Source organism: Dermacentor silvarum, chromosome 5 (genome assembly GCF_013339745.2).
Source record: "Dermacentor silvarum isolate Dsil-2018 chromosome 5, BIME_Dsil_1.4, whole genome shotgun sequence".
In the NCBI taxonomy this organism is placed as follows: Eukaryota; Metazoa; Arthropoda; class Arachnida; order Ixodida; family Ixodidae; genus Dermacentor; species Dermacentor silvarum.
Genome location: NC_051158.1, coordinates 176,727,428 through 176,755,072, shown reverse-complemented (window position 1 = coordinate 176,755,072; position 27,645 = coordinate 176,727,428). Strand labels below are relative to the sequence as shown.

General features: G+C 47.2%; 1 protein-coding gene across 2 annotated transcripts in view; it reads right to left on the bottom strand.

Moving 5' to 3' along the window:
* Positions 1-1,641: 1,641 nt before the first annotated feature.
* The window catches only part of LOC119453929 (beta-hexosaminidase subunit alpha), a 106,240-nt gene continuing 80,236 nt past the window's right edge, over positions 1,642-27,645 (bottom strand). Inside the window, exons 10-14 of one of the 2 annotated variants that reach the window (XM_037715967.2) lie at positions 26,696-26,768; positions 15,226-15,397; positions 10,099-10,189; positions 3,103-3,207; positions 1,642-1,881 (exon numbers count right to left, since the gene is read on the bottom strand). In XM_037715967.2, the coding sequence (XP_037571895.1) occupies positions 1,818-1,881; positions 3,103-3,207; positions 10,099-10,189; positions 15,226-15,397; positions 26,696-26,768 (505 nt within the window). In that variant the 3' untranslated portion in view covers positions 1,642-1,817. The remainder of the gene's footprint in view (positions 1,882-3,102; positions 3,208-10,098; positions 10,190-15,225; positions 15,398-26,695; positions 26,769-27,645) is intronic. The other variant, XM_037715965.2, reaches the window with a different exon arrangement.

The window sequence follows — 27,645 nt, the reverse complement described above, 5'->3', positions numbered from 1 at the left end:
ATTCGAAGATGTGGCCCATGCGGCCATAACGTCAAGCGCGCATCGCTGGGGCAGGTGGCAAGCTGCATTGCGGCCGCGTGGGACGACATTCTGGCTGCGAGTTGTCTCTTCGTTTTCGCAAATTTTCCTCATCAGCAATTACTCGTAGAGATTTGCTAACGCTAGAGAGTTACAGGCAAAACGCGGTAGTTCCTAAGAGTGTGAAAAACATTGGGGGTGAGTGAGAAGGAGGGGGTGGGGGTGGCCGACACTTGAGGGAAATTCAGTCATGGCAACAATTAAGCCTATTTAATTCTGGATACAACACCTGAAACATATGACTGATACAGATGACAGCAAAGTGCCAGAGAAACTTTGACGTCATCTGCCTCGGGTTCGTTGGGTTATTTATCAGCGTGTTCAGCAGATAAGCATGAACATAAAAAAAGGACAACAGAAGAATTTTTTACAGTGGCGCTGTTAAACTTTTCGTAAGTCTGTTTCGTGCCTACAGAAAACTCGGCCCAGCTGTGCGTCGCCGAGCCACGCAACCTCATCGCATCACACACGTGCATAGGGCGGTGTCTCGCCGAGGCATGCGCGCTCTTCGCCTTTCCTCTCCCTAGCCGAGGAGTAGCAAGTGTTCGCTTAGCCGTGACGTCACTGATCTGCTAGAAAGCTCTGAGCAGCCGGCGCACCGACAGACGTGTCGCCTCTCTCGTCTAGTGAACACGCGTGCACAGCTAACATGGGGCGACCGAAGAAAGGGAAGACTCCCGAGGAAGGAGACGAAGCTCGGCTCGCGGCCAAGCGGGACTACCATCGACGAAGGAGAGCCGAACCTGCCCATCCCGCCGAGGCCGTTGCCGAGCAGAGGATCCCGAATTTCGGGCCAGAAATAACGAACGCTGCCGACTGAATGCTCGGCGCCGCCGGGAATCGGTTCCGGGCCTGCGCGTCACCGAGAACTTCCAACGCCAAGCCCGCAAACCCATGGGACGTGCCAAACCGGAACTAGCTCCACTGTGACCCCGCCTTGCACCATTAGGGCACACTGCCGACATTTTTTTGAGAAACAAATACATCAACTATGGCGAAATAACATCGTGTAAAATTATGCAGTTGTTGTTTGGCTGCAACCTGAAAAAGTATTTGGCACAGCCAGCGGCAACCTGGCTCAATAGACATGGCGCATGGTTACACACCTCAGCATTACTCGACCTTGTGTCAGTGCACGGTCACCGACAAATATGAACGGAAAAACGCAAAGTTGTGTCCAAGACTGGTGATCTTTGCTCGTTCCCGTTCGCTTTCTCTCCAGAGCTTGTGCGGCCGCTGCAAACAAAGCTGGTGATTGGACTGAGAGATACGAGTTGAGATATGCAGCGCGCTGGCTTCGATTACTTGTTGCTAATTCTCATGTGTTGCACAGTTTTTCTTATGTGCAAAAAAGGATCTGCAATTGTTACAGAAGCGCTGAACGTTACCGGAGTCGGTCTGGATTATTATTTGAAATGTGAAACGTTTCGTAGTAGAGAAAAAAGGCAATGGTAGAAAACCAAGAGCACATAAACTGAAAAATGTACTAGCGACGACGCCTGGATTTCATTGATGTGTATCATCTGGAATATAAAATAAAATACTTTATTTCAAGGTAGAGCATATTTTTTTCTCACTTTCATTTTCCTTTACACTAAGCTGCTTTGTGTTGGCGATTGTAACACTGTGTTTATTGTCCCTGAAGCGATCACATTCTTGTGCGTCGTCTTGTTGATTGATTTCTGAGGCTTGTGACAGTGTGCCGTGTCTGACGGACTTGGCGGTGGCAGCTGCAGAGCTCAGATAGCTATGTCGCACTCGCAGAATCCAGGGCCATTCTGAGGTTCGACTGCAAGGCCACGCCTGCAGGGAAAGTAAAAAGATAAACCCACGACGTTTTGAAATAGCTCTTTATAATGGAGAGGTGGGTTCTTGTTTAAGTGAGCGCATGAGTACTATGATCGCGGGAAAAGGTTAGGTGACATGTTTAAACACTGCTGTAGAAAGGAACAGTAAGAAAAATTGGTGACACATTAGAGGAATATGGATCGCGAGGGCTTACTAGCAATTCATTAATGAAGGACAGACTACTCAAAATAACCATCCTACAATTCCACTGCATCGATCACCTTCATAAAGTTGGGATTCCATTTTCAAACACTAAATGTTATCACAACTCATTTATTCCCAGCACACGTTTGGGCTGGAATCGCTTTCCACTCAATGTTGTCGCCATCAGCTTCCATGCTTCCATCATGATGATGATGACGTGGGCACTAAGCGAAGGAAACACCAAAGGATAATGATAGAAGTCATAGTCATGAAACAGCAAAAATGACAATGACTCAGCGAAAAGAGACTAAAACTCTCAAAAGCCGGTGAAATGGGTTCGGACATTTAAATGACAGGTCATGAAATTAATGTCATGACATGCAGGTCATGAAACAGCGGCCTACGTCTTGGTGCTCTCATGGTCGTTCCGTTAATTTAGTCGACACCCCGCATTCTGCTCGATGCCCACAGGGATTTTCCGGCGTTTATTATTACGGTTATTGTTAACAGCGAAGCTGTTTAAGCCAACCGTAATTTGTGGTGCGCAGCAAGAAATTACTAAGAAACTGTCTTGCGAGGTGGGATTCGAGCCCGCGTACCCCCGTTCCCAAGGCGAGCGTCGTCATCACTAGGCTATACAGCCACGCTTGCAGAACACGCATTTATGCGAACCATATGATTGCGTTCGAGCGTCGTCGTCTTCGTCCACAGCTGGCGCGATGGCACGCTCGTGCTCTGCGAGGTGAAGAGCTTTTGCTTGCTATGAGAGCGAGAGAGAGAGTGAGAGACGCTTTCACGGAGCGGGTCTCCTGGAACGCGGTGTCGGCATTGCAACGCGGTGTAAGTCCGAGACGCGCGAAAAGAAATTATCATCATCATGAGTAATAAGATTAAAAGTTCGCGCGCACTTCCGGAAAATGCTGGGCTACGATCGCCCAGCTTCGCTGTTTCAAGCGCTGCGCGGCCGAGTGGAAGGTTTTATAACTGTTATTACTATTATTATTGTTGGTGTGGTTGTTCTTGTTGTTTTACCTCGTCATTCTGCAGCGATGCTCTTCTAGCCTAGGGGCGGCATCCCTGGCACTCTTCACAGTGGCTGGACTCCATAGCCGCTCGGCGGCCGCCGATGCACGTGGCCTGCGCAGCAAAGCACAAAATGAAATCAAATGAATTGAAATAACTAGACAAACCTTAAGAACATGACAGAGTATAGGACTCCTGTAGGTTATTGTCCGCGTCTGCCTATTAACGTGTTTTTATTTTTATTAATTTTTTGTGAAATTCAGCCTATGCATAAGACAACAGTGTCGTCGCAAATGGTGCCTCATACTACATTCCAGCTCACGGACTTCTTGTGAAATTTAGGGTAAGTTGTGACTCACGGCAGTTTATAGGAAGCAGAAATAATTTATTAGAAAGGCAGAGGGGGTCGGCCTGAGCTAGCATGCTCGGTCCTGCTACTCTGCATAGGGGAATGGTAAATATTGTTACGTAGTAGTGACAGTTAAGAAAGCAGTCGTAAAACTATGTATGACGAAACTGGTTCGTTATTGGGCGAACCTGTGCCCACAAAAGCAAGCTGCACTCGAAGCACATTGATAGCGGCGAACACAGGCGGTGATCGTCGAAAATCTCATCAGCGGCGAAACGCGTCGGTTTTTATGCGTTTATGCATCGAAGGTTCCAGATTAATCCCTGGTGCCCGCGTGTCTTCCAGAAAGTTCTAGACGATTCGCGTCGCTCATACAATTAGATTACATGGGCGTCGGTGACCACAGACGACGGATAAAAGCATCGATAACGTTCGAGAAGCTTCCCATGAAGACGCCTCCTGCACCGAGGGATAACGTTTAACATTTGTAACCGGTGGAAAGCGATCACCGGTGAAAAATGAACATGTATACGTGTTAACATGCATCCAATACGCATAACAGCTAACGTACACACATGTAATACTGAGCAGCAGGCTATGATAAAGATATAGATAGCCAGCGCAAAACAAAAATTGGTGAATTGTAGGTTATACTTGCGAGACAGCAACGCTTCATTTCTACGGGCGACTGTGCACTGTGTAAAAGTGCATGGTGACAATTTAGCCTTTTAATCAATTTAAAACTGGTGTTTATCAAGATTCCCTTCCGCCCTGTCCATCATATGTTTTCACCTGTTATGTGCGATAGTTAGTGCTACCGACACACTTCTCGCAGCTTTGCTGCGCTAGAGAGCTGACAGTTTCTACAAATTTATTTTTTAGGATGTGGAGTCAGAGGCAAGAAAGTGCAAACCTGCTGCTTCAGAAAAAGAAGACCCCAGATTGAGACAACTGTTGCAGTCTGACAAAATGGACCCGTAGATTTTCAAAGATGTTTAGCACAAAAGGACTCCAGCACACTTTGTCTGGCTTGGTTCGTTCGGTATTGCATATCTTCCAGCCATCTTGAAGCGAACTTCCTCACTTATGCTTTTGAAGAAGTTCATATGCGTAACGAGTGTATTATTTTATTGCCGCGCCTGTACTCTGATGAAGAGGAGGAATATGCGAGCAGGCACGCGCGTTTCTATCAAGGCGCGGTGAAGAAGAAGAAGTCGCGGCAGCGCGCTGTATTAAAAAAGGCGACCTCCTGCTATTCCTCTTGATCAGGGCTGTGCGACCTCTGTTTCTGACGTTGCGACACTGGTGGAGGTGCTGGCGCCTTGAACCTCATGCGTTCAACCCCTATAAGGACTCGTACACCCAGTCCGGAAGCTCCACTTCTCGTCACGACTCCAGTCCATCGATTCAGTCGGCGCCTGCTCGGCCTGAGCCCGGAATTCCCTCCCGTTGCGCCTCCCACCAGCATGGCTGTTCCAACACCATCGGCCACTCTTCCTTCTTCTCAGACGGCGCCGAGCATTTCCCAGGTGACTCTTGAACAGCCTCACGTTCCCGCAACCTTCCATGGTGATGCTTTCGAAGATGTCGAGGACTGGCTCGATCAGTATGAGCGCGTCGCTGATGTCAATCACTGGACCGAGCGACAGAAACTCACCCATGCTTATTTCGCGCTCGAAAAGAGTGCTCGCACGTGGTACGAGAACAGGGAAGCGAGCTTCCACACGTGGGGCAATTTTCGGCGTCAGCTCCTCGATTCATTCGCAAGTTCGGACCGGCGCGATTACGCGCAACAACTTATTGAGGCTCGCGTACAGCAGCCGAACGAATCTGTCGTCATGTATGCGGAGGATATGGCCCGTCTGTTTCGCCGAGCTGATGCCGATATGACCGAGGCGAAGAAGGTGCGTCACCTTATGCGGGGAATTAAGGAACCGCTGTTTGCAGGCCTTGTCCGAAACCCGCCCACAACGGTCGACGACTTCATCAAAGAAGCGACTATCATTGAGCGGGCACTTCAGCAACGTTGCCGCCACTTTGATCGCCTACCCAACAACACACCAATAAGCGCCGCAGCTCAGGGTGTTGACCAGCCTTCTTTACGGGAAATGATTAGAGTCATTCTACGTGAAGAGCTGCGAGCCCTCGGCATTACTCCTACGGAGTCTCCAGTCGTTTCGGTTGCCGAAGTCGTGCGCCAAGAGTTGCGGCAAGCCTTCTCCTCACCACCTCCATGCCCTGAGGCACGTCCATTGAGCTATGCCGACGTGGTCCGACGTCCTCCCCCTTCACCGGAGGTACCGCCATTTCAGCCTCGGACCGTTCCCGTGCCGTGGTGGCAACGAGAGTCTGTGAGACGACCTCCTGTTCGCCGTACTGACTTGTGGCGCACGGCCGACCGTCGACCACTCTGTTTCCATTGTGGGGAACCTGGCCACATTGCCCGCTTCTGTCCCCATCGAGAGGCTGGGGTGGCAAGTTTTTCGCCCGCCGCTTCTCTGCGCTTTGACGACCGTTGTGCCCCGAATCGTGATCACCTGTCGACCAGCCAAGCAGCTTCACCGCGTCGTCGCTTGCAGTCCCCATCCCCTGTGCGTTACACTTCCCCAAACCGCCAGAGTTTCGCTGACGTCGTTGGGGTGGTCGTTCCCCTAGTCCGCGCCGGGGAAACTAACGGCAGCGACCTCCGGGGGGAAGGTTGCCCAGTGTCGCGACGCCACAAATACCCCCCACGCTACCCAAGAGGACGATACGACGACGACGAATACTACCGCCGACGACGTTGCCCGTGCCGATATTAGCATTTTCATCGATGGACATCACGTTACAGCACTTGTTGATACTGGCGCAGACTTCTCAATCATGCGGCAGGAGCTGGCCGACCGCATTCGGAAAGTGAAGACGCCGTGGACCGGGCCACACATAAGAAGTGCCGGTGGCCAGGTAATAACACCAACAGGAACATGTACCGCTCGAATTCACATCGGTGATTCCAGCTTCGTTGCCACTTTCGTCATTATCCCCGACTGCTGCAGAGACCTCATCTTAGGGATGGATTTTCTGCGAGATCACGGCGCCGTCATAAACATTCCGGGCCGTATGGTGACGTTCTCTGCAAGCCCCTATGCCGACACCACTCATGACGGGCAACATGAGCGTCTGCGACTCGCCGACGATGTGACCATTCAACCGCGCTCCTGCCGCCTTGTATCTGTCTCGTGCCGGAAGCCCTACCATGGGGATGTGATCGCGGAGCAAATTGTTGCACTATTGCTAACCCACGGCATTTCGATTGCTAGAGGCCTACTCGACATGACTCATGGGCAAGCGGAAGTCCTTCTGACGAACTTCAGCGACGAACGCCGTCACATTCAAAAGGGCACCGCAATTGCCTACTGCGACGAAGTCATTCAAGTAAACGATTGTTTGGCTTTACAACGTCAAGACACGACCGTTCCGGCCTCGACACATTTGTCTTTCGACGTCAGCTCCACCCTGTCGCCTTCTGAGAGACAGCGCCTCTTGGAGCTGATACACCAGTTCGAAGATTGCTTTTCGACTACGTCAAAAGTGAAACAAACACCGCTGACCAAGCACCGTATAATCACGGATGATACCACGAGGCCGATTCGACAAAACCCCTACCGTGTAGCTCCAAAGGAACGTGAAGAGATTCAAAAGCAAGTGACCAAGATGCTCGAGGATGACGTGATCCAGCCTTCTAACAGTCCCTGGGCTTCACCCGTGGTCTTGGTCAAAAAGAAAGACGGCAGCTTGCGCTTCTGCATCGATTACCGCAAATTAAACCAAGTCACGAAGAAAGACGTCTACCCGCTGCCACGCATTGACGATTCGCTGGACAGGCTGCGGCATGCACGTTATTTTTCATCAATGGACCTACGAAGCGGGTATTGGCAGATAGAGGTCGATGAGAGAGATCGTGAGAAAACGGCCTTCGTGACCCCCGACGGTCTTTACGAATTTAAGGTACTTCCTTTCGGTCTGTGCTCAGCGCCAGCCACTTTTCAGCGTTTAATGGACACCGTACTATCAGGCCTGAAGTGGCAAACTTGCTTGGTCTATTTAGACGACGTCATAGTGTTCTCGGCTACATTCGAGGAGCACCTAAGCCGGTTACTCACTGTTCTTCAAGCCATACGCTCAGCTGGCCTGACGTTAAAGCCCGAGAAATGTCATTTTGGCTTCAGTGAACTGTGCTTCCTCGGCCACGTCGTCAGTCACGAGGGTGTACGACCGGACCCAGAAAAAATAGACGCTGTGGCAAAGTTCCCCACACCACCCGACAAGAAGGCAGTGAGGCGCTTCCTGGGGCTGTGCGCCTATTACCGGCGGTTCATTGCGAACTTCTCTCGTATTGCTGCCCCGTTAACACGCCTTACACGAGACGATGTTCCCTTTCTGTGGGGTGAAAATGAGCAAATAGCATTTGACGAACTACGCCAGCGCCTGCAAACGCCTCCAGTTCTTGCGCACTTTGACCTGGAAGCCCCTACAGAACTTCACACCGATGCGAGCAATGTTGGTCTGGGGGCCGTACTGGTGCAGTGGCAAGACGGCTTCGAAAAAGTAATTGCTTACGCCAGTCGAACACTCTCTCGTACGGAGGAAAACTACTCGACTACCGAGAAGGAATGCCTCGCCGTGGTGTGGGCGGTTACCAAATTTCGCCCATATTTGTACGGCCGTTCATTCAAGGTTGTCAGCGATCATCATTCTCTTTGTTGGTTGACTAACTTGAAAGATCCATCTGGCCGTTTGGCGCGCTGGAGTCTTAGGCTTCAGGAGTTCGACATGACCATAATTTACAAAACAGGGAAAAGGCACACCGACGCCGACTGCCTTTCGCGGTCACCCGTAGAGCCCGCAGGTACCGATGACGCGGACGTTGACGCTGCATTTTGGGAGTCGTCGACGCCGTCACCATTTCACAGGAGCAGCGCCACGACCCAGAGCTGCTCCCACTCATTAATTTCTTGGAAGGCCGAAGTACAGACGTCCCGCGACTCTATGCCAGGGGACTGCCGTCGTTTTGTCTGCGAAATGATGTTCTCTATAAAAAGAACTTTTCTGCCAGCGGCAGCACGTACCTGCTTGTCGTACCGATATCACTTCGCAAAGAAATACTAACAGCATGCCACAATGAAGCCACCTCAGGTCATCTAGGCTACACGAGAACACTGTCCCGACTCCGACGCAAGTACTATTGGCCAAAGCTACCCGCTGCTGTGAAACATCATGTACAAACATGCGCCGACTGCCAAAGACGCAAAGCACCTCCCGGCAAGCCTGCAGGTCTCTTACATCCAGTCGAGGTACCAGGACAGCCTTTCACCCAAGTTGGAATGGATTTCCTGGGCCCATTTCCAACTTCTACAGCCGGCAACAAATGGATCATTGTCGCAACCGATTACCTGACGCGCTACGCGGAGACTAAAGCTACGCAGCGGGGCACAGCAGCCGAAGCGGCTCATTTTTTCATCGAGAACGTCGTCCTTCGGCACGGTGCCCCAAAAGTAGTCATCACAGACAGGGGAACTGCCTTCACTGCAGAACTTCTTGACTCGGTTCTCACACTAAGTGGTACAAACCACCGGAAAACAACCGCATATCATCCCCAGACCAACGGACTGACCGAGCGGCTTAATAAGACCCTCGCAGACATGCTATGCATGTACGTCGACGTGGAACACAAGAACTGGGATCAGATTTTGCCTTACGTAACTTTCGCATACAATACCGCTCGACAAGAAACTACTCGAATGACGCCCTTCAGCTTGGTCCACGGTCGCGAAGCCACGACGACGTTGGATGCCATGCTGCCTCACGAGTGTGACGACATACCTACCGACGTTGTCGAATTTACTCAGCGCGCCGAAGAAGCTAGACAGATTGCCCGCGTACGTATCTGCTATCAGCAAGGCCAAGATGCAAAACGGTACGATCTTCGACACAGGTCCGTTATCTACACTCCCGGCGATAAAGTATGGGTTTGGATACCCATACGCCGTCGTGGACTTTCTGAAAAACTGCTAAGACGGTACTTTGGGCCATACAGAGTGATTCGACGCCTGAGCGACGTGACCTACGAGGTCGTTCCTGACAGTGACAGTAACTCCAGTCGCCGCAAGCACTTACCCGAAGTGGTGCATGTGGTGCGGATGAAGCCGTATCTGTCGAACTAAGTTTCGTTTGTTCTTTTCTGTTGTTTTTTTGTGGTTTTGTTTTGCGTGTCTTACTCTGTGCCATTTGTACGCCGCCCTCATATGCTTAAGTTACGCATCGGGACGATGCTTCCTTCGGAGGGAAGCAAATGCCGCGCCTGTACTCTGATGAAGAGGAGGAATATGCGAGCAGGCACGCGCGTTTCTATCAAGGCGCGGTGAAGAAGAAGAAGTCGCGGCAGCGCGCTGTATTAAAAAAGGCGACCTCCTGCTATTCCTCTTGATCAGGGCTGTGCGACCTCTGTTTCTTACGTTGCGACAATATTAATTATTCAAAATGAAGATACTGCACCCCATACACAGGCTTAGGCAATGTGCGTTATAGCATTTTTTCGATACGACTTTAAATGTATTTACAAGATCAATATTGTGCACAAACATTAAACATTACATAGACACGAGAGCTAAACTTGCCATGTCCTGCTGATGAGGTTAGTGCCATCTACGAACTCGCCCCACACGCAGGCTTCACCGCCAAGCACCAGCGACTTTTGTTCTGGGGTACCTGCGAAAAGCAAAGAGCAGGACGTTATTTTCACAGCCTGTGGAGAAAACAGACAACTTTGATGTGCCTTGTGGCGAGTGCTGTGGCGACTCCTTAAAGAACCACTCTATGCGGAACAACAACGAGAGTTTGAAGATTCCTAAAATTATGTATATTGAGAATTATCGAGAAAGTCAGAAATATTGCGGTTTAGCCAAAATTGTTTTCTTTGCAACATTAGTCAACTTTGCAATATATATTGTTAAATAGATCACTCATGTTGCCAATGTTACCGATTGTGTTCTTTATTGATTACTAAAGAAGCTGCGCCAAAAACAAGTACAAAATTCACGCTATACCCCACCGCATTTTCGGCAGTCTCTTGACATCTTGCGAGAAGTCTGTGAAAAGAGCGTGCATTGTTTGCTATCGAACAAGCTTGATGAGTACATAGAAAGAAAGTGTATGCCGTGGCCTTTCATTAGTATTTAAAAAAGTTTCGATATAAAACTGCTGGAAAATGCGGAAGATACGATCGAAGATGATTGTCAATGTCAGCGTCAGCTTTCTTTTGTGACCTGCTGCACATCGCCTTTTGATGGACCACATGGGGACCACGTCAACAGATACACCAAGTGGCAATCTCACTGACAACCGCATTGCAAAAATGATACAACATAATAGACATTGTTGTAAGCACAGCACACCACTTGAAACTCTATAGAAACCCCAACTATTCGTAGTAAGCTGGCTGCAACTTCTTTGCAATGTCTATCAATAACTGGCCGCACTCGACGCGGAGGTGTTGTCGCGTATTGCGTAATATAGATTTAATGTATTATTGCGATAGCAATTATATGGACACTCCAGGCGGATTTCTGTCATCGGCACCACTGTGACCGTCGTCGTCGCCTTGAGGTTCTGTATAAAGTCCAAGGGCGATAAAATCATCGACGCGCACTATATGCTCTATGTGCGAGTGAAAAAGTGCAAGGTTGAGCCGGCGATGACGGCTCAATGGCGCTCACGCATGAGAGGAAGCTGACAGGAATCTCGCTGTCTTCCATCATGCGAAAGGCCGTGGGGGGATGGCAGGGGGGTTGGCGTTGTTCTCCGACAGCAATTGCGCATTTCGCTACCGCGCGCTTCGGCAACCGCCGATCGCATCTCAATCTGGCGCGCGCAGGGAGGGAGGGGGGTGGCGGCGTTTGACTTCGACACCAAATGCGTACTTTGCACGCTCACGCGCGGTCGCGCGCGCCTGATCTTGAAAGCAAGGTGGCTCATACCTTTATGCGTGCGGCGTTCTCGTCGCTCAGTTGGCGTTGAAGCGGTACACAGCACGAAGGTCGCATCGCTCACTGTTGCTGCCGCGCATCCTGGCGCCAACGTGTTTTGACATTAAGTATCCGTAATCATCGAGTGTGATGTGTTCATGCTTGCCTGTGCGCGATGACACCATGCTTGTTAATTTAGTTAGCCAACGAATATTTCCAAGTTTATGCGGCCGATAAAGCTACTATCCTTACTTCGTATAGCTGTCTACTGATTAGCTATCGAAATGTATGCTTCGCCTTTCAGGCGAAACTACGGCTTTTTTTAGGTCTGCATTATCATCATCAGCCTATATTTATGTCCACTGCAGGACGAAGGCATGTCCCTCTACATACCCCTTCTGTAACCTTGGGACAAAACTTACGGTGAATTGGCTAAGAATTAGCAACTACTAGTATCGCATAAGTACTGCTGAAGGAACCTGTTCGGGCCAGAGAGTAAGAATTTTATAAAGGGGGCGGAACAGCGCTCGCTCCGGCGTCCCAATAAAGTCACTGTCACGGCGCCGACGAGCGCTCAACTCCGCTCAAAGAGAACGGGAGGACGTGCGTGGCGTGATCGCTGCAGAGGCTCGCCGGTTCAGGGCCACCCAGGACCACCCGCCTCTAGCTGCTTCTCCACGTCAACGAATGCGCTCCTTTCTCATACCGGGGCTTACTTACCCAAGTTTCGAAGCATTCGCACAAACATTTGTTATAGTGAGGCATACATTATTAAAATAAAAGCCTCTGCCCGCACCATGAGAATTCGCACAAACAGTCCGCTGACTCGTTGCAAACGTCGAAGGCGGCAAGACATCTCGTACTTGACCCGCTGAAGTCTCCGTCTTAGCATGGTTCACGTTGGCTTCACATACTATCATGAGCAAAGAAGCGGGAACATAGGAGTGCGTGCCAGATAGCCTCGAACCCTGCTATGGCCGATACGTGGCGGCCGCCGCCGTCGGAAACAAAGTGAAAATGTGGACGCTGTTCTAGTAACTGGCACTCCCACCATGCGCCTGTTTATACAAAGTGCGGAAGTTCACATCGCCAGAGCACAGTGATAACACCGTTCAATATTGCGGTTACTGGTAACTTTGTACGCTGAAGCGTGGCCAAAAGTAGCACTCTTTTAATGCGTAAGCAATCTAGTGCTAGTTTCCTCAGAAATATGTCCGCCTGTACACTGGCCAAACTGCGCAGGGTGGGGGACCAGGTGGGCCGCATGGTCAGCCGGGTCTCCAATAAACGCGGGGGGTTACGGTGCAAAGACGCCTTGCGGCTGGCGCACGCATTCGTAACCAGTCGAGTCTTGTACTCAACTCCTTACCTCCACCTTCACAAGTTTGATGTGAACGCCCTCGAGGTGGTTCTCCGCAAAATTTACAAGCGTGCTCTCGACCTCCCGGTCAACACGTCCAACCAGCGCCTCCTGGGCCTCGGAATGGTCAACACCTTTACGGAGCTCCGAGAAGCACACTTGATGAACCACTACACAAGACTCTCAAAGACGCCGTCGGGTCGCCGCCTTCTTGCCCGATTACACATACAACATCCAACACTAACGGAAGAGCGCGTGCGCATCCTCGAAATCTGGAGATTCGCCCTGCACGTGCGCGCTCTTCTGGCCAACATGACACGAGACGACCATAGTGGCCGGCGCCTCGCGCGGGCAGAAACCTTGGCACGTCACTATGGGAACAAACATGGAGTATTCTACGTGGACGCCTCCGGCCCACACCATGGGGGTTGGTACACGGCCGCAGTCATCCATCAAAAGACCGCGGTGAACGGCCTTACGTTCAAAGCACAAGACATAACACACGCGGAAGAGGTGGCCATCGCGCTCGCCGCCGCAGATCAGGACTCGCGGGTGATCATCACCGACTCGCAAGGGGCCTGCAGGAACATCGAAAAGGGCTTTATATCCTATTTTGCATACCGCATACTTCAAAGCAGTGATTATCTCGGGGCCCCCGCGTCCCGCACGATAATATGGACTCCCGCGCACGCGGGTCTCGAGGGCAACGAAGCAGCTGACGCCGCTGCCCGCGAGCTTACTGTCCGGGCATCGCCTCGCCTCGATGCGGACTCCGAACCCGATCCGGCTTTTACCTTTAAGGAAATCACCCACCATTACCAATTCGGCCACGCAATCTTTCCTAAGCCCTGTAAGGGCCTCACGAAGGCGGAAGAGCGTTTACTCCTTCGCCTCTATACTAAAACACTGCTGTGCCCGGCAGTCCTAAAACATTTCGACCCTGCTTGCACAGGGGAGTGTCCACACTGTGGGGAAAAGTCTTCGGACATTTTCCACATGGTGTGGGCATGCCAATCCACCCCGCACCTTCCCCCTATACCCAACCCTATCCGGGAGGACTGGGAGGCGGCCCTGCTCGGCTGCTCCGACCTGGCGAGCCAGAAGGCCCTGGCCGTGCGTGCCCAAGCCGCGGCTATAGCCAATGGGCTTCTGTAATGAGGAGCCCAAATAGTATTTATAAGTAACGTCCCTTAAGGGTTGGTCCACACCCTCCCTGTCAATACTTTGGCCAATAAAGTTTTTCAGTCAGTCAGCCAGTGTGTGTAAAGCGTGACACGATGCACTCCATAAGGTATACATGGTGTCCTATGTATGCCTTATGCCTTATGCGAATGCCGTATGACTACGTGTTGCTACTGATATTCACGATTATGACTATAAATATAGTGAGTGCTGAAGAAGTACTTAAAAGTAAATATCGTTAACGAAAGATTACTTAGAATAATTACGATGAATTGAGCCCAAATAAGATAAACTCCTGAACGCTTATGTAGACAAGGAAGCATAATGAATATTATATATTAAAGATTTGTTAATTAGGTCTAATTAGATTAACTAAGGGTACCTTAGTGTAGGGTACCTTAGTCTAAGGGTACCCGAATAAGTCGATTAGGCTTAATAAGAATATTTAGGGGAACACGATTATTTTGTCTAATTAAGAATAATTATGAATAATTATAATCTGAGTATTGTTTGCCCAATCATCACCATGAATAGCTATATGGTTGATGATGAGCATATATTATTTCAAATACAAAGGACGAAGAAGTGAAAGACTAATTATCCGGCCTGTGTGCGTCATCTCTTCGTGCTCGGTATTTGTGGATGCTTCGTATGAAAAAAAAAATGAATGCTGAAACGAGTTATCTAAGTCTGCATAAGCATACCCCCAAATTTCAAGTTGGCTCATCACAAAATTTCAAGTTGACTGAACCTTAAATTTAAGTTAGGCCACCCCGCAATTTCAAGTTGGCGCACCCCCGAATTTAAGTTCGCTAATACCCGAATTTCAAGTTGGTCCAGCCCCAATTTTCAGTAGGCCCAATCCTAAATTTAAGTTGGGCCACCCCTACTTTTGGCTTCCCCATGCATTTTCCATCTGCCCCTTTGTGCCCTTTGGATATGCATATCTTTGATCATACGGGTATTCTCTAGGATCAATTTCTTCTGTTTAGCTTCATTATCGCTTATAAGCTACCAATCAGCTACATTTACACTACTATAATGATTAAACGTTATAACTTTGCAAATACAAGGCAATGCACTTTTCGCGTGACAGGCAGATTTTGGTGAGGTACTCGTCAAAGAATGCTTACGCATTAATACTTCTTTGGCTAATTAAATACCCATGGCACAATAGTATGTGGTGCTGTAAAATATTCATTTTAGGCTAACTAATGAAGCTGAGAGCGTTTTCTCACCGGGGAACTGCTGTGGGTCACAGGCGTAGTACTTCTTCCAGTCACTGCCGTACGATATGTGGTCGAGGTACCAGCAGGAAGACAGCAGTGCTTTGTAGCCCGCAGACGTTACCGAAGCCAATTCGTGCTCCGGCGGATTCTTCCACACATGCACCACGGTGTCTGGGGCGATCTGTAGATGAGACGTACGGAAAACCCATATCACAAAAAAAAATTACGGGAGAACTCATTTCACGATGAGTGTTTATGGCAATACGATGTGCATTCGGAGTATGCAGCGACACACCGTATTTCTGAAGTCACGTTTAATTAGCATCTGTAGTGGTCATTCTGGCTCTTCCATTGATTCGTCTATGTGAAACATATTCCTATATTGTCCCGCTTTGCTATGGCGCTCGGTTGCCAAGGTTGCCCGTGAGCATGGCTGGCTGATGACTGTAAAATGCGGACTCAGTGACGTGGATGGAATCCTAAACGCGGTATGACACCGACGACATACCGACAATGCGATGCCGCTTCTTAAATTATTACGGTGGTACAACAATAACAGCGTGAGGACGACCACGACATGGTGACAATGGCATGATGACAATGCTGTGACGACGACAGTATGACGACAAACGAATGGCGCATCTGGAATGAAGAAAATTGCTTAAGCATAGCGGCTTAATCAGCATTCAATGATCATGAACAATTATTAAAATAAATGGACGAAGAAGTAATGACGTCGATGGATCGACGAAGGCGGTGTGAGGAAGACGGAATGACGACAATGGAATGACGTTATTGAAGTGATGACGGCGATGAAATAATGACCGTGTGATGACGATGGCGTGACGACGACGTCATGACGAGGGGCAGATGTCGAAGTTAGAATTACAATGAAATGATCACGACGGAATCACGGCAACGGTATGACAACGAATGCATAATGGCAACTGTTTGACGGCGATGGCGCAACCACGATGGCCTGATGACAACGTCATGACGATGAATGCGACGACGACGGCGTGAGAACGACTGCGTCATGTGAGTGGGATCTCGAAGTTAGAATGGCGAAGATGGAACGGCATCACGCCGACGGTATGACAAAGAATGCACGACTGTGTGGTGACGATGGCTCACGACGACGGTTTGATCAGTGTCGGACGTTGAAGTTATAAGGGCGATGATGGAACGACAGCAACGGCATTCCGACAATGCTACAAGAAGATCATGTCGACGACTGTATGATAGCGGTGTAATGACGACGATGTCATGACAGCGGCATGAGGATAATACGACGTCGACGAGTGTATGATGTCAATGGCTTGACGATGACTGTATCATTCAACCGGTCTGACGGCGATCGCGTGATGACGACGAAATGACGAGAGTTGGATGACGATGCTGGTTACGACGATGGCAAGTTCACAACAGCATGACGACGACGGACTGACAACGGATGCCAAATAGCAACTGTCTGAGCATGACGGCATGACAAGGATGGTATCTGAACAATTGAATGACGTCAGTACGACTAGAATGTAATGAAGAAATACCCTTACCAAGGCGCACAAGCTACCAGATAACTTGGCCCACTAGGTCGATACAGAAGGTGTGTTGACGATGGCATGGCGAGAGTAAGATCCCGAAGCTGGAATCACGGCGATTAAACGATCACGACCGCAACACTATCAGGAGCACACACTTAGTGGCCAAAGCGATGAACAACCTGCGCCGATGGGTCTGTGTAACAGGCTAGATAGATGAATAGGTAAGCGCCGAAGAATGAAGTAGGCAAATAAGGCTAACCCCATTAAAGCATTTCTGATGGTTGCTTTTCAACATGGTTTCCTCAGCACACAGTCCGACACTCTACTTTGAAACCATGGGCGCTTGCCTAAAAATGTAGCATAGCATTGTTACTAGCCTCCTGTCGTTAACACGCCATTCTAATCATGCTGGCGCCAATCAGTTTTGTTCATAGCACCATTGTCATGCCATCGTCATCATACAGTAGTTGTCATGTATTCCTGTTATACCTTCTTCCCCTTTCTTGGTTAAATTCTCATTTTATTGTCATCGTCACGCCGGAATCGTCATGGAATCTTCGTCATACAGTTGTGGTGACGCCATCACGGCAATACACTCGTTGTCAATTTATTGACGACATGCTGTCGTCTACACGCTGTCGTCGTCACAAAGTGGTCATAATTTCAAAATCATCATGCCGAAGTCGTCGCGCCGCCTTCGTCTTTCGATCGATGTCTGTCTTTTGTAATCGTGGTTTCGTCATTCAATGGTGACCATGCCACTGTTATGCCATCGTCGCCATTGCGTCGTCGTTAATCAGTCGTCATCATGAATTCATTGCCATAAGGTCGTCCTTAAGCCATCGTCATACAATCGCCACTAGGCTATCATCATTATAGAGTCGTCGTAATCTAATTGTCGTCATGCCTTCGACGTCATATCCGTGTCATCATTTAAGAATCGTCACCCCGTTGTCATTCCTTGTCGTCCTACCGCGTCTTCTTTCCATCCCCGTCATTCAATCGTTATAATTCTGTTGTCATTCAATTGTTATCATACCGTCGTTGTTATGTCAACGTCGTCATTGCGCCATCTTCATACAATCGTCACCACGCCTTCATCGTCATACAGTCGTCGTCACGTTGTCATCACGCCGTCGACGCGATACCGTTGTCATCATTTCCGAACCATCATTCCGTTGTGAAGCCTTGTTGCCATACCACTTGTTCGTTGTACCCGCGTCATTCAGTCAAAATCGTTTTGGTGTCATTCGGGATAATAAGTCGACTTGGTAGCACCAATGGTGGACGGATGGTGAGAGCATGGCCCACCTTCTCGTGTTTTTCGTTCAGACTGCCCTTTGGCGCACAAAACTTGCCACAGGTTAAGATGGCCAGAGATTGCACCAAGGGAATTTGTACAAAACCACTGACCACTTCCGCATGGGCAGGGATGTGCACCAATAAATCTACTGACACAGTGCCACGTGAACTGCATCAGTATCACCTGTCAGGCCCGGTGACGTAAAGTAACAAGCATCGCAAGGTCTACATAAACCGGAGGCGGAACCTTTCAGTGGACTTGGTGGCACCGAACGTGGATGGATGGCGAACCCTATCGTGTTTGTTCTTCAGGTTGGTGACAAATCTTCCGCACGTAATAACTGTTCAACCTTCGTGGTGCTGACAAGTCCACATGCTCTTTTCGTTACGCTTGGCGAATGTGCTGAAGTAATCCGAATATTGCTATTAGCATCTGACGACGTTGAGCAGAATGCGGCGTTGAATGCAGAGACTATTCCTACCGAACAACTGTTCAAAAAAATCTTCAAGCAACAGTCTAAAACTAATGAAATGCTAAAATATTTCACTTGCAATCTTAATCAAGTTCAATCAACAGTTGGTGGTGTTAAGCAAATAACTGAGACAATGCAAAACGAATTTGAACGCGTGACAAAGTATGAAGAAACGTACGCAGAATGTGGCCAAGCCTGTAAGGACACGAACAAACCTCTTATATAAGTATATAAGTATAAGTTTATTTTCCAGGTTCAACTGGAGGGTTTTCTGGCAAAAAGCTGCATGCGCAGCTTGACTGTGTCCAGGAAACCCCTACAAGCAGTAGCACACGAGTGGTACAGGAAATCTTCAACAAACACACATACAATAGTCACATTCAATAAAGAGAACATTCACCATTTATGCATAGAGAGTCTAATAATCTTTGCACAAAATTCGAACAATCAAACTGAAAATCAAAACGCTGAAATGGTCATACATATGTTCAGAAATAATAATAATAATAATCACGCAAAACATGCAGCATCTACAAGCCGAGGACTTAAAATCACATTTCAACAAAATATTTTCACAGTTCAACTTTGGTGTATCCTATTGTATGTTTACACGTGTTTAGAACATGGGGCAGGTTATAAGACAACATTTGTCATTTATAATTAGTGCGAAAACGTGGTATATTCCATGTATTAGTAGTTCTTGTGTTTATGTTGGCACGACGCATGTCCAAAGATGCCAGAGTAGAATAAAAATCGGCAATGGAGGCCGTCGAAAAATACATTTTTTGTAACAACCTCAAGTTATACAAATGATTGACTCGGACAATGTGATGTGCTTCAAATGCCTATTTGGAAGTAGTTGTATTATCAACATTGGCGATTATGCGAACAATCTTCTTTTGCAATACGAGAACTTTATTTATGTTTGTTTTGGTCATTGTGGCCCATACTAAACTGCAGTAGTTAAGGTGAGAAAAAAAGTGCGTAATAAACTTCTAATTCGCATTTCATAGGTGAAGTTTCACGACATAGAGCCTAGAATCTAAAGGGATATACTTGAAAAATCGGAGCAGGCGAAACAATACGGTGTAAGCCAGGCACCCAATGAAGAGAGTGTCGCTAGAAGGCGAAGTAAAGAAAACTATATTTAAAGAATTATTTGATGTGGAAGTGAGAACAAGGGAAAGGATCTACAGAAGTGGCAGTACACGTAGCCAAAGCTCACGCCCACGGATAATCAGGCTTTTTGACTTCTTCGAAATTTTATCTCGAAGCTTTAAACTTAAAGGAAGACGCATTTCTTTATCAGTAGATTTTTCGCCGAGAATAAGAGATCTACGGTCTAAGCTATGGCACTCCGCTGAAAGCGAAAAGCAACCGACTCAAATGTCGCATGTGTACGATAAGTTGAAGATCAATAAAAAATATTTTGTTTGACACCGGCCAGTACTGGATCTTAGGGCTGAAATTATTCGTTTCGCGCCAAACCCGTCCATTATGTCCGATGTCCGACTACCATAACAAAGACTGACAAGGGAATGTGAAGTCATTTAAAGTGGTATCCATGAATGGCCGTAGCCTAATGAACAAACTGTACCTTCTTTTAGCATAATAACACCGCTTGGACAAGTTAGTACGAATCGTAAAACATGATTTTAAGGCACTAAAAGACACACGAAAGTGAGAAAAACACAGAATGTCAACTACCCACAGATTTATTGAAAAGAAAGATAGGGCATGGTGCAATTCCTGAGCACGCGCAGCAGAAGCGAAATGAATTGACATTGGTACATTCGCGCTTCAAACAAGTGCAACTCTGTAGCATACAACGTGATTGAGGTATCACTAACATACGTGGTACCTTTCATTTTAGGCGTGGCTCCAAGAGTTCGCGAGCAGTTTTATTACCACTCCTACCCAGTCTGCCAATGCGCGTAAAGCATGGCTCACACGCGCAGGCATTGCAATGCGCCCTAGGACGCGCACCAGCCAATTTGTTTAAGTTGCTGGAATGATCCCTCAGTCGATCATACAGGCATCTGCCCATTTGGTCTACATACGACTTTCCACAGCTGAGAGGAATCTCGTAGTGTACTCCAACTGCACATCCCACAATTCGCTTAGCGTTCTTTTTCCTGCACCCTTGTCTACCAGTGCTCGTGGTAAGACGACATATAGTTATGCAAGTTTGTTGGGGGAGGTGGGGGCGTTCATATCGTTTTAATGCGCTAGCAATTATATGGACACTCTGAGTGCATTTCTAACATCGTCGCCATAATGTTTCACAGAAAATCCAAACACGATATCATAGTTGCCGTGCGCCGTACGGTGTATGTACAAGTAAAAGCTTGCGAAGGTCAGTCGACGATTGCGGAAAAATCTCGCACGTGCAAAGAAGGAAGGCGGGGCAGAAGCGCCGTCTTCTTTCGCACTGGAGGCACGGGGGGGGTAGGGAGAGGGGGGAGGCATTCTACTCCGGCGGCTGCTGCTTACGGCGTGGCCGCATGGGCACCGTACGTTGAAAGCGATCTGCGATGAGGACAACGTGCGCGCCCGTGTGGGCCTCATCTTCAAACCGATTTGCGATGTGGAAAACGTGCATGCGCCGAGTTCCGGTAGCTTCGTATGCGCTGTACTTTCAACATTTAGTTCGCGTTGAAGCGAGACATAACACGAAGGTAAATTCGCTTGTTGTTGCCGCCGCGCTTGCTCACTCCAGCGTTTTGATAATGAGTTTCCGCGGTCATCGAGCGAGATATGTTCAAGTATACCTGTGCGTGGGTGACACAGTGCTTGTTAATGTAGTTAGCAAGCGAATGCTTGCAACTTTATACGGCTGATAAAACTACTATATTTACTTCGTATAGCTGTCTATTAATTTGCTATCGCAATCGATGCATCGCCTTTCGGGCAAAACTGCGACTTTTTTCCGCCCCATACAAAGTAGTCCAGCTATGTCGTACCACGAGTACTGATTGACAAGGGTGTAGCATGAAGCACTCTAACCGATTTGTGTGATGGGCTGTTGGGGTAGACTACGAGATTCCTCTCAACAAAGTCGTATGTAGGATATTTGGGCAGATGCCTGAATAATCGACTGAGGCAGCATTCCAAAACCTTAAACAAATTGGATGGTGCGCACCTTAGCGCACATTGCAATACCTGCGCCAGTGAGCCGTACTTAACGCGCAACGCCATAATGGGTAGGAGCGGTAATAAAACTTCTTGTGGACTCTTCGAACTATGCTACATCAAAAAGAAAGGTACCACGTATGTGAGTGATATCTCAGTCCCGTTGTCTGCTGCTGAGATGCACTTCATTGAAGCACAGATGTAACGGCAGAAATAATCCTTCAATGTTATGTCATATGTCTTGTGATCCGTGTGTGCAGGAACTTCACCATGCCCCACGTTCTTTGCTAGTAAATCAGTTGGTAGTTTGTGCTGTGTGTGTTCGTTTGTTTCTCCGTTGCGAGTGTCTTTTTAGCGCCCTAAAATAATGTTTTCTTAAAGGGACTGACAACCGGTACTTATGGACCCAGTTTCTTACGGCGCAACGAAAAGCTTACCCTCGGTAGTGTTTACACCTGCAGCGGTTACTTCCAAAAGTGCGTGGATATTTTGTAAGCAGAATTTTTCGGTCTGAGCAGCCTCTAAAAAAATAAGAGTCCCTCCTCCAGCAACGCTGAGAAGTGATAGCGATGCCAACAGCCCGCCTCGCAAATTGTGAAAGCCGCCCATCGTCCTGCGTTCACTGTAGGAAGCGCAACTGTGGTTAACCACCTAAAATAATGTTTTCTTAAAGGGACTGACAACCGATACTTATGGACCCAGTTTTTTACGGCGCAACGAAAAGCTTACCCTCGGTAGTGTTTACACCTGCAGCGGTTACTTCCAAAAGTGCGTGGATATTTTGTAAGCAGAATTTTTCGGTCTGAGCAGCCTCTAAAAAAATAAGAGTCCCTCCTCCAGCAACGCTGAGAAGTGATAGCGATGCCAACAGCCCGCCTCGCAAATTGTGAAAGCCGCCCATCGTCCTGCGTTCACTGTAGGAAGCGCAACTGTGGTTAACCACCTATATTGTCACCTTTCCAGCTACTTTTAAAGGCAAATAGACTGGTACAATAAGTTTGCGTTGCTGAACAGACCTTTCTTCTAGCTGCACCGCGTTTTTTTCTCCAAGTACACACCTACGTCATGGCTGGCTGGCTCTCGTCGCCGTTATTCAGTCGGTAGACGAGCTAAGCCAAGTGATCAAAAACGAAGGCGAAGGCAGCGCCACTTTTATACTCACTACAAACCATAGATTATCTGCACATTGTAAGTTAGGAAAAATTTATAATAGAAAAAATGATAATGCATTTCAATATTAATAAGAAGAGCAGGAACAGCATACACTGGCAGAAGGTCACGTGGTAGACCTCTTAAATAGGTTCATGTTTTTGCCGCATGGGGCGCCAAAAGTCATTTTTCACGACTTTTAGTGAAGAATTAAAAATATAAATCCACGTTTAATGAGAAAAACAGGGCCCGTTCTTGCCAAGACGATAGATGATCTTTCCATCCGCGGGGCTATCTCAATTCATGTTCTGAGCGGTTGTCTGTCCCTTTAAAGCAATTTTTTATCCTATCATCCGTACGCCATAGATAGAACTGAAACCTGATTACATGAGGGCGTTCAGGATTCTGGAATAGTTCCTCCGGCGTATAAACGTAAACACAGAGGACGTTGTTTATCCCTGAAGATTGGCGCTGTGCAAATGTCGTCCCATTCCATAAATCCGGTGCCAAGTCAGACTTGAACAATTAAAGGCCAGTGTCACTCACAAGCACGTGTTGCAAGGTTTTGGAGCACATAATTTACAAAGCCATTGTTATTCACATTGAACCGAACGATCTATTGTGCCATGAACTGCATGCGTGCAGGTCTGGCTTGTCAGCTACAATGCAATTCGCAGAATTAACATGTTACATTGCTAACGAACATAGTAGAGGAGGTCAAATACGTGCTATTTTTTATCTTTCCAAAATGTTGATCTTGTTCCCCACGCTGATTTAATTAGTAAACTTCATGCTTACGGTAATCATAAAATGATTTCATGTTACCTTACTGAAAAAATGCAAAGCGTAACTGTGAATTCTTGTTCCTCTGATAAATTGAGTGTTTTTTTTTTCTGGAGTGTCACAAGCGACAATTTTTGCGTCCATATTATTTTTAGGTTATATCAATGACAGACAATGCGGTGTTCACCCGACGGTACATAGATTGTTCGCAGACGACTGCGTCATACTTAAATCAGTGTTTAACTGTGCAGATCAACTTACGTTATATACTTTTTCCCATTCCATTCAGGAGTGGTGCAATGTACGGGTATTGAAACTAAACACTACTAGAACAAAAAAAAATACATTTGATTCATTAACGAAAAAAAAAAACAGATGACTTTACGTGCACATTATACAATACCCCAATTTGTGCATAACGTATGTAGGGATACCTATGAGAAATTTTCTAAGTTGGGAAACCAAACTTTGTCGCAAAGCCCAGGGTAAATGTCCCTGTTAAAAATAAAACTAACGGAGCAACAGCGCCTGTCAAATTGGAAGCTTACAAAGTATAGTAAGGCCTACCATGGAGTATGCCGATACAATCTGGTGTCCGTATCAGAAATGTTTATTTCACAAACTGGAACAAATACAAATATTAGCGGTTCGAGTTACCTTCCTAGATTATTCAAGATGGAGCAGTGTTAGCCAGTTAACTATCAAGGCCTATCTACAGTCACTCGCTCGTGGTAGAGTCCTATAGAGGTTGAAATATATGCATGCGTTCCATCATGGCCACTTCAAGATAACTCGCTCTGCCTACCTTCAAGACCTCGCGGGACATGCACTTCGGACGAGTCACAGTAAAATGGTCCAACAAACCACAAGTCACATAAGCTGTATTCTTTTGCTGCAGCCGCCATTACATGCTGGAATAAATTACCAGAAGTAGGTGTTTCGTCTACTTCGGTGGATTTTTTGTCAATAATACTGCAGACATCAACTTCGGCATGTAACATGCTCATAATGCAAGACCATAAGACACCTGATTTGTATTTTTTTGTCACCACTTCGGCTTCGGCTCGATTCACCCAAATAAAAAAAATAATTCAATCACGATCATGCCGCTATTGCTATGCCATCGTCGTTATTGAATCGTCATCATACATTCATGGTCCTACCTTAGTGCTTATGCTGTCGTCATACAGTTGTCATCATCGCCTTCTTCCCATTGTCATCCCGTCGACGTCACACCAGTCAATTTTTCGGAACCATCATCTAGTTGTAATGCGGCGTCGTCATACCGCTTCTTCATTCCATCCCCGTCATTCAATCGTAACCATTCAGTGGCGATCATGCCGATGTTGTTATGTCATCGTTGTCATTGGGTCCTCATCATGCATTTGTTGTCATACTTTCGTCCTTTTACCATCTTCATAGTGAAGTCACCATACCATTGTCGTTGGGGCGATCCAGCCAGCATGGGAATTATGGTAAGTACATGGATTTGCCTCAGTTTCGTCGTTTGGCTTTCAGCGTCTCTCTGACTTTGTATATTCATTTTCAACAAGTATTGTGCAATGAATACCTAAATAAACATTATCAAAGCTATCCCCCGGTAGAATTCGAACACAGGACCTCTAGCACAGAAGCCCGACATTGAATCCATTACGCCACGAGCGCATGCATCGACAAGCGGCATAGAACGTCCTCACGATTTTGTTGCGGGCAAGCCAGCGTCTTGAGACGCTTGGCGCGTTTCAATTTGGTCAGCTGGACACGTCGAGGCACTATTAGTAGCGATTTCGCGTGTTCGCAGAGTTGTGCGTTGTCAAAAAACGTTCATTTTCGCAGTTACTCGCATAGTGATATTTGTGTAGTTCTTTTACAGCTCCACTGGCAGCCCACAACCACAGAGTGGAATGGCTGTGATTTTTACATTCCATCCACGTCATTCAATGATAATCATCGTTATCATTATCAGCCTATATTTATGTCCACTGCAGGAGGAAGGCATCTCCCTGCGATCTCCAATTACCCTGTTTTGCGCTGGCTGATTCCAAATTGCGCCTGCAAGCATAAAACTAGCATGCATACTAGTACAGGTGCAACCAAATTAATAAGGACCAGTAAGCTTCAACAAAGGCACTCCCTCACCAGAACAGGAATTCGCCTCCCTGGTGCAGTATGAACGTATTCGGCTGAAAAGGAATTGTCCTCCCTGGTGCAGTATGGACGTATTCGGCCGCTACCTCCCTCATGACTCCTGCCAGGATAATCATTCTCTCGTAGTTCAATTGTGATTATGTCGCCGTTGTCATGACATCGTTGTGATTACGTCATTGTCATAGAGTCGCCGTCATGCATTATTCGTGATACCATCGTCGCCATTACAGTTCAACTGATTCTCGTGGTGCCGTCGTCATCCCGCCATCGGCTGCATACGGACTTCGTCAGCCTCACGCCGTCGTCATCAAGCTGTCGTCGTTACACCACCGTGTAACGACGACAGCTTGTTACGCCCAGCTTACACTATGCACAAAACTATAATGGGCTTATGGATGATTATTATTAACGTAGGTTGGGCTTCTAAGAAATGCGATGAATGCACAATAAAACAATTTTGGCAATGATTGATTCATCTGTTTAAATTGTGTATATTAGTGGCTTCAGAACTCAGCATTGAATTTCATTCGCATTTGCATTCAGACATATAACTCTTTCATTTATAGTATCAATACGTAATGATCATGACTGAAAAATTATTCAGTAGCAAACCAAGACGAGCGTGTATACTATTCCTGTTTTTTTTTTTTTTGTCTGAACAGTTAACAGGTTGAACAGGTTGAACAGGTTGAATAAAGAGCAAGTTCACTGCATAAATAAATATGCATTCTACTCGTTGCTGTGACAGCCCTGCTTGTTACGCCCTTCGGCACTGCGGGGTGTTCTAATAAAGAAAAAGAAAGAATTCGTCAGACTTGATGTAACCGTGCCCTTCTGATTCTCTTGTGTATTCACATAGGAAATGTAATATCTGCATTGCTGAAACTAAACACGTCCGTCCAATGAGTTCCAGACAGCCGCATGTCTAGAAGCCAGCGTTGCGCTTACCTGAACTTTGTTGTCGAACACTTCTTGCCAAACCATGTAACTCTTGCGCAGGGTCTGAACGATCTCAAGCAATCTGCGAAGAACAAAATTGAGCCCGCCATCGCATTAGCCCATAAATATATTCGCTCTTCATATAAGCAACATAAGCATTTCTGTCTTGGCATAGAAATATCATATTTGCTTTAACAAGGGATCCACTGCGCCTGCCATGTAAATATTCATATGCTCATAAGGTCTGTAGTACGTGCTTAAAGGACGGGAAATTGAGTAGCATTCTCCTGATTTCTTTCTTTCTTTATTGTGGCATTGTCATTGAATTTATTCACCAAAACACACCCATTTTTCTACTTTACCAACTGATCTTGGATGCCTGTCTTGGCTAAGCAATTCCAGACAATGGCCTTGTGAAGTAATCAACTACCCTTCGCACTCGTAAATTCAATGATTTACCTTATTGGCACTAGCAAATTTGTGACATACTTCACTTTACTGCTCTGCTGCGCAGTTTTAAAAAGCCGTGTGTAACTGCAGCGAAATGTATTGAAATTTCTTTTACATTTTGCATAACATGCGTGGGGTATGAGGAGCTATTAAGCGGCACGTGAGTGCACTTACCGGAACACTCTTGCGGCACCTGTCTCGTTGAACGCTGCCGTTGCTATCGATGGCCTAATTAAACCTAAATATTTCATTTATGGAGAACATTACTTGGCTAATTAGACATTTTATATGTAATATAGCTGACATTCCCTTTCTGATGTTTTCGGACTTAGCTGGCGGAAATCTGCCATCTGCATCACGAAAGTTTTTTTACAAATGCATGTAGCCCTAATAAACACCAGAAATGCACAGGACGAACCTACTCGCACACATAGGCACGTTTATGCATCTGTTTGTGCTTGTTGATAGAAACTTGAATAGACAAAATTAAAGAGCACTACCGTTAACGT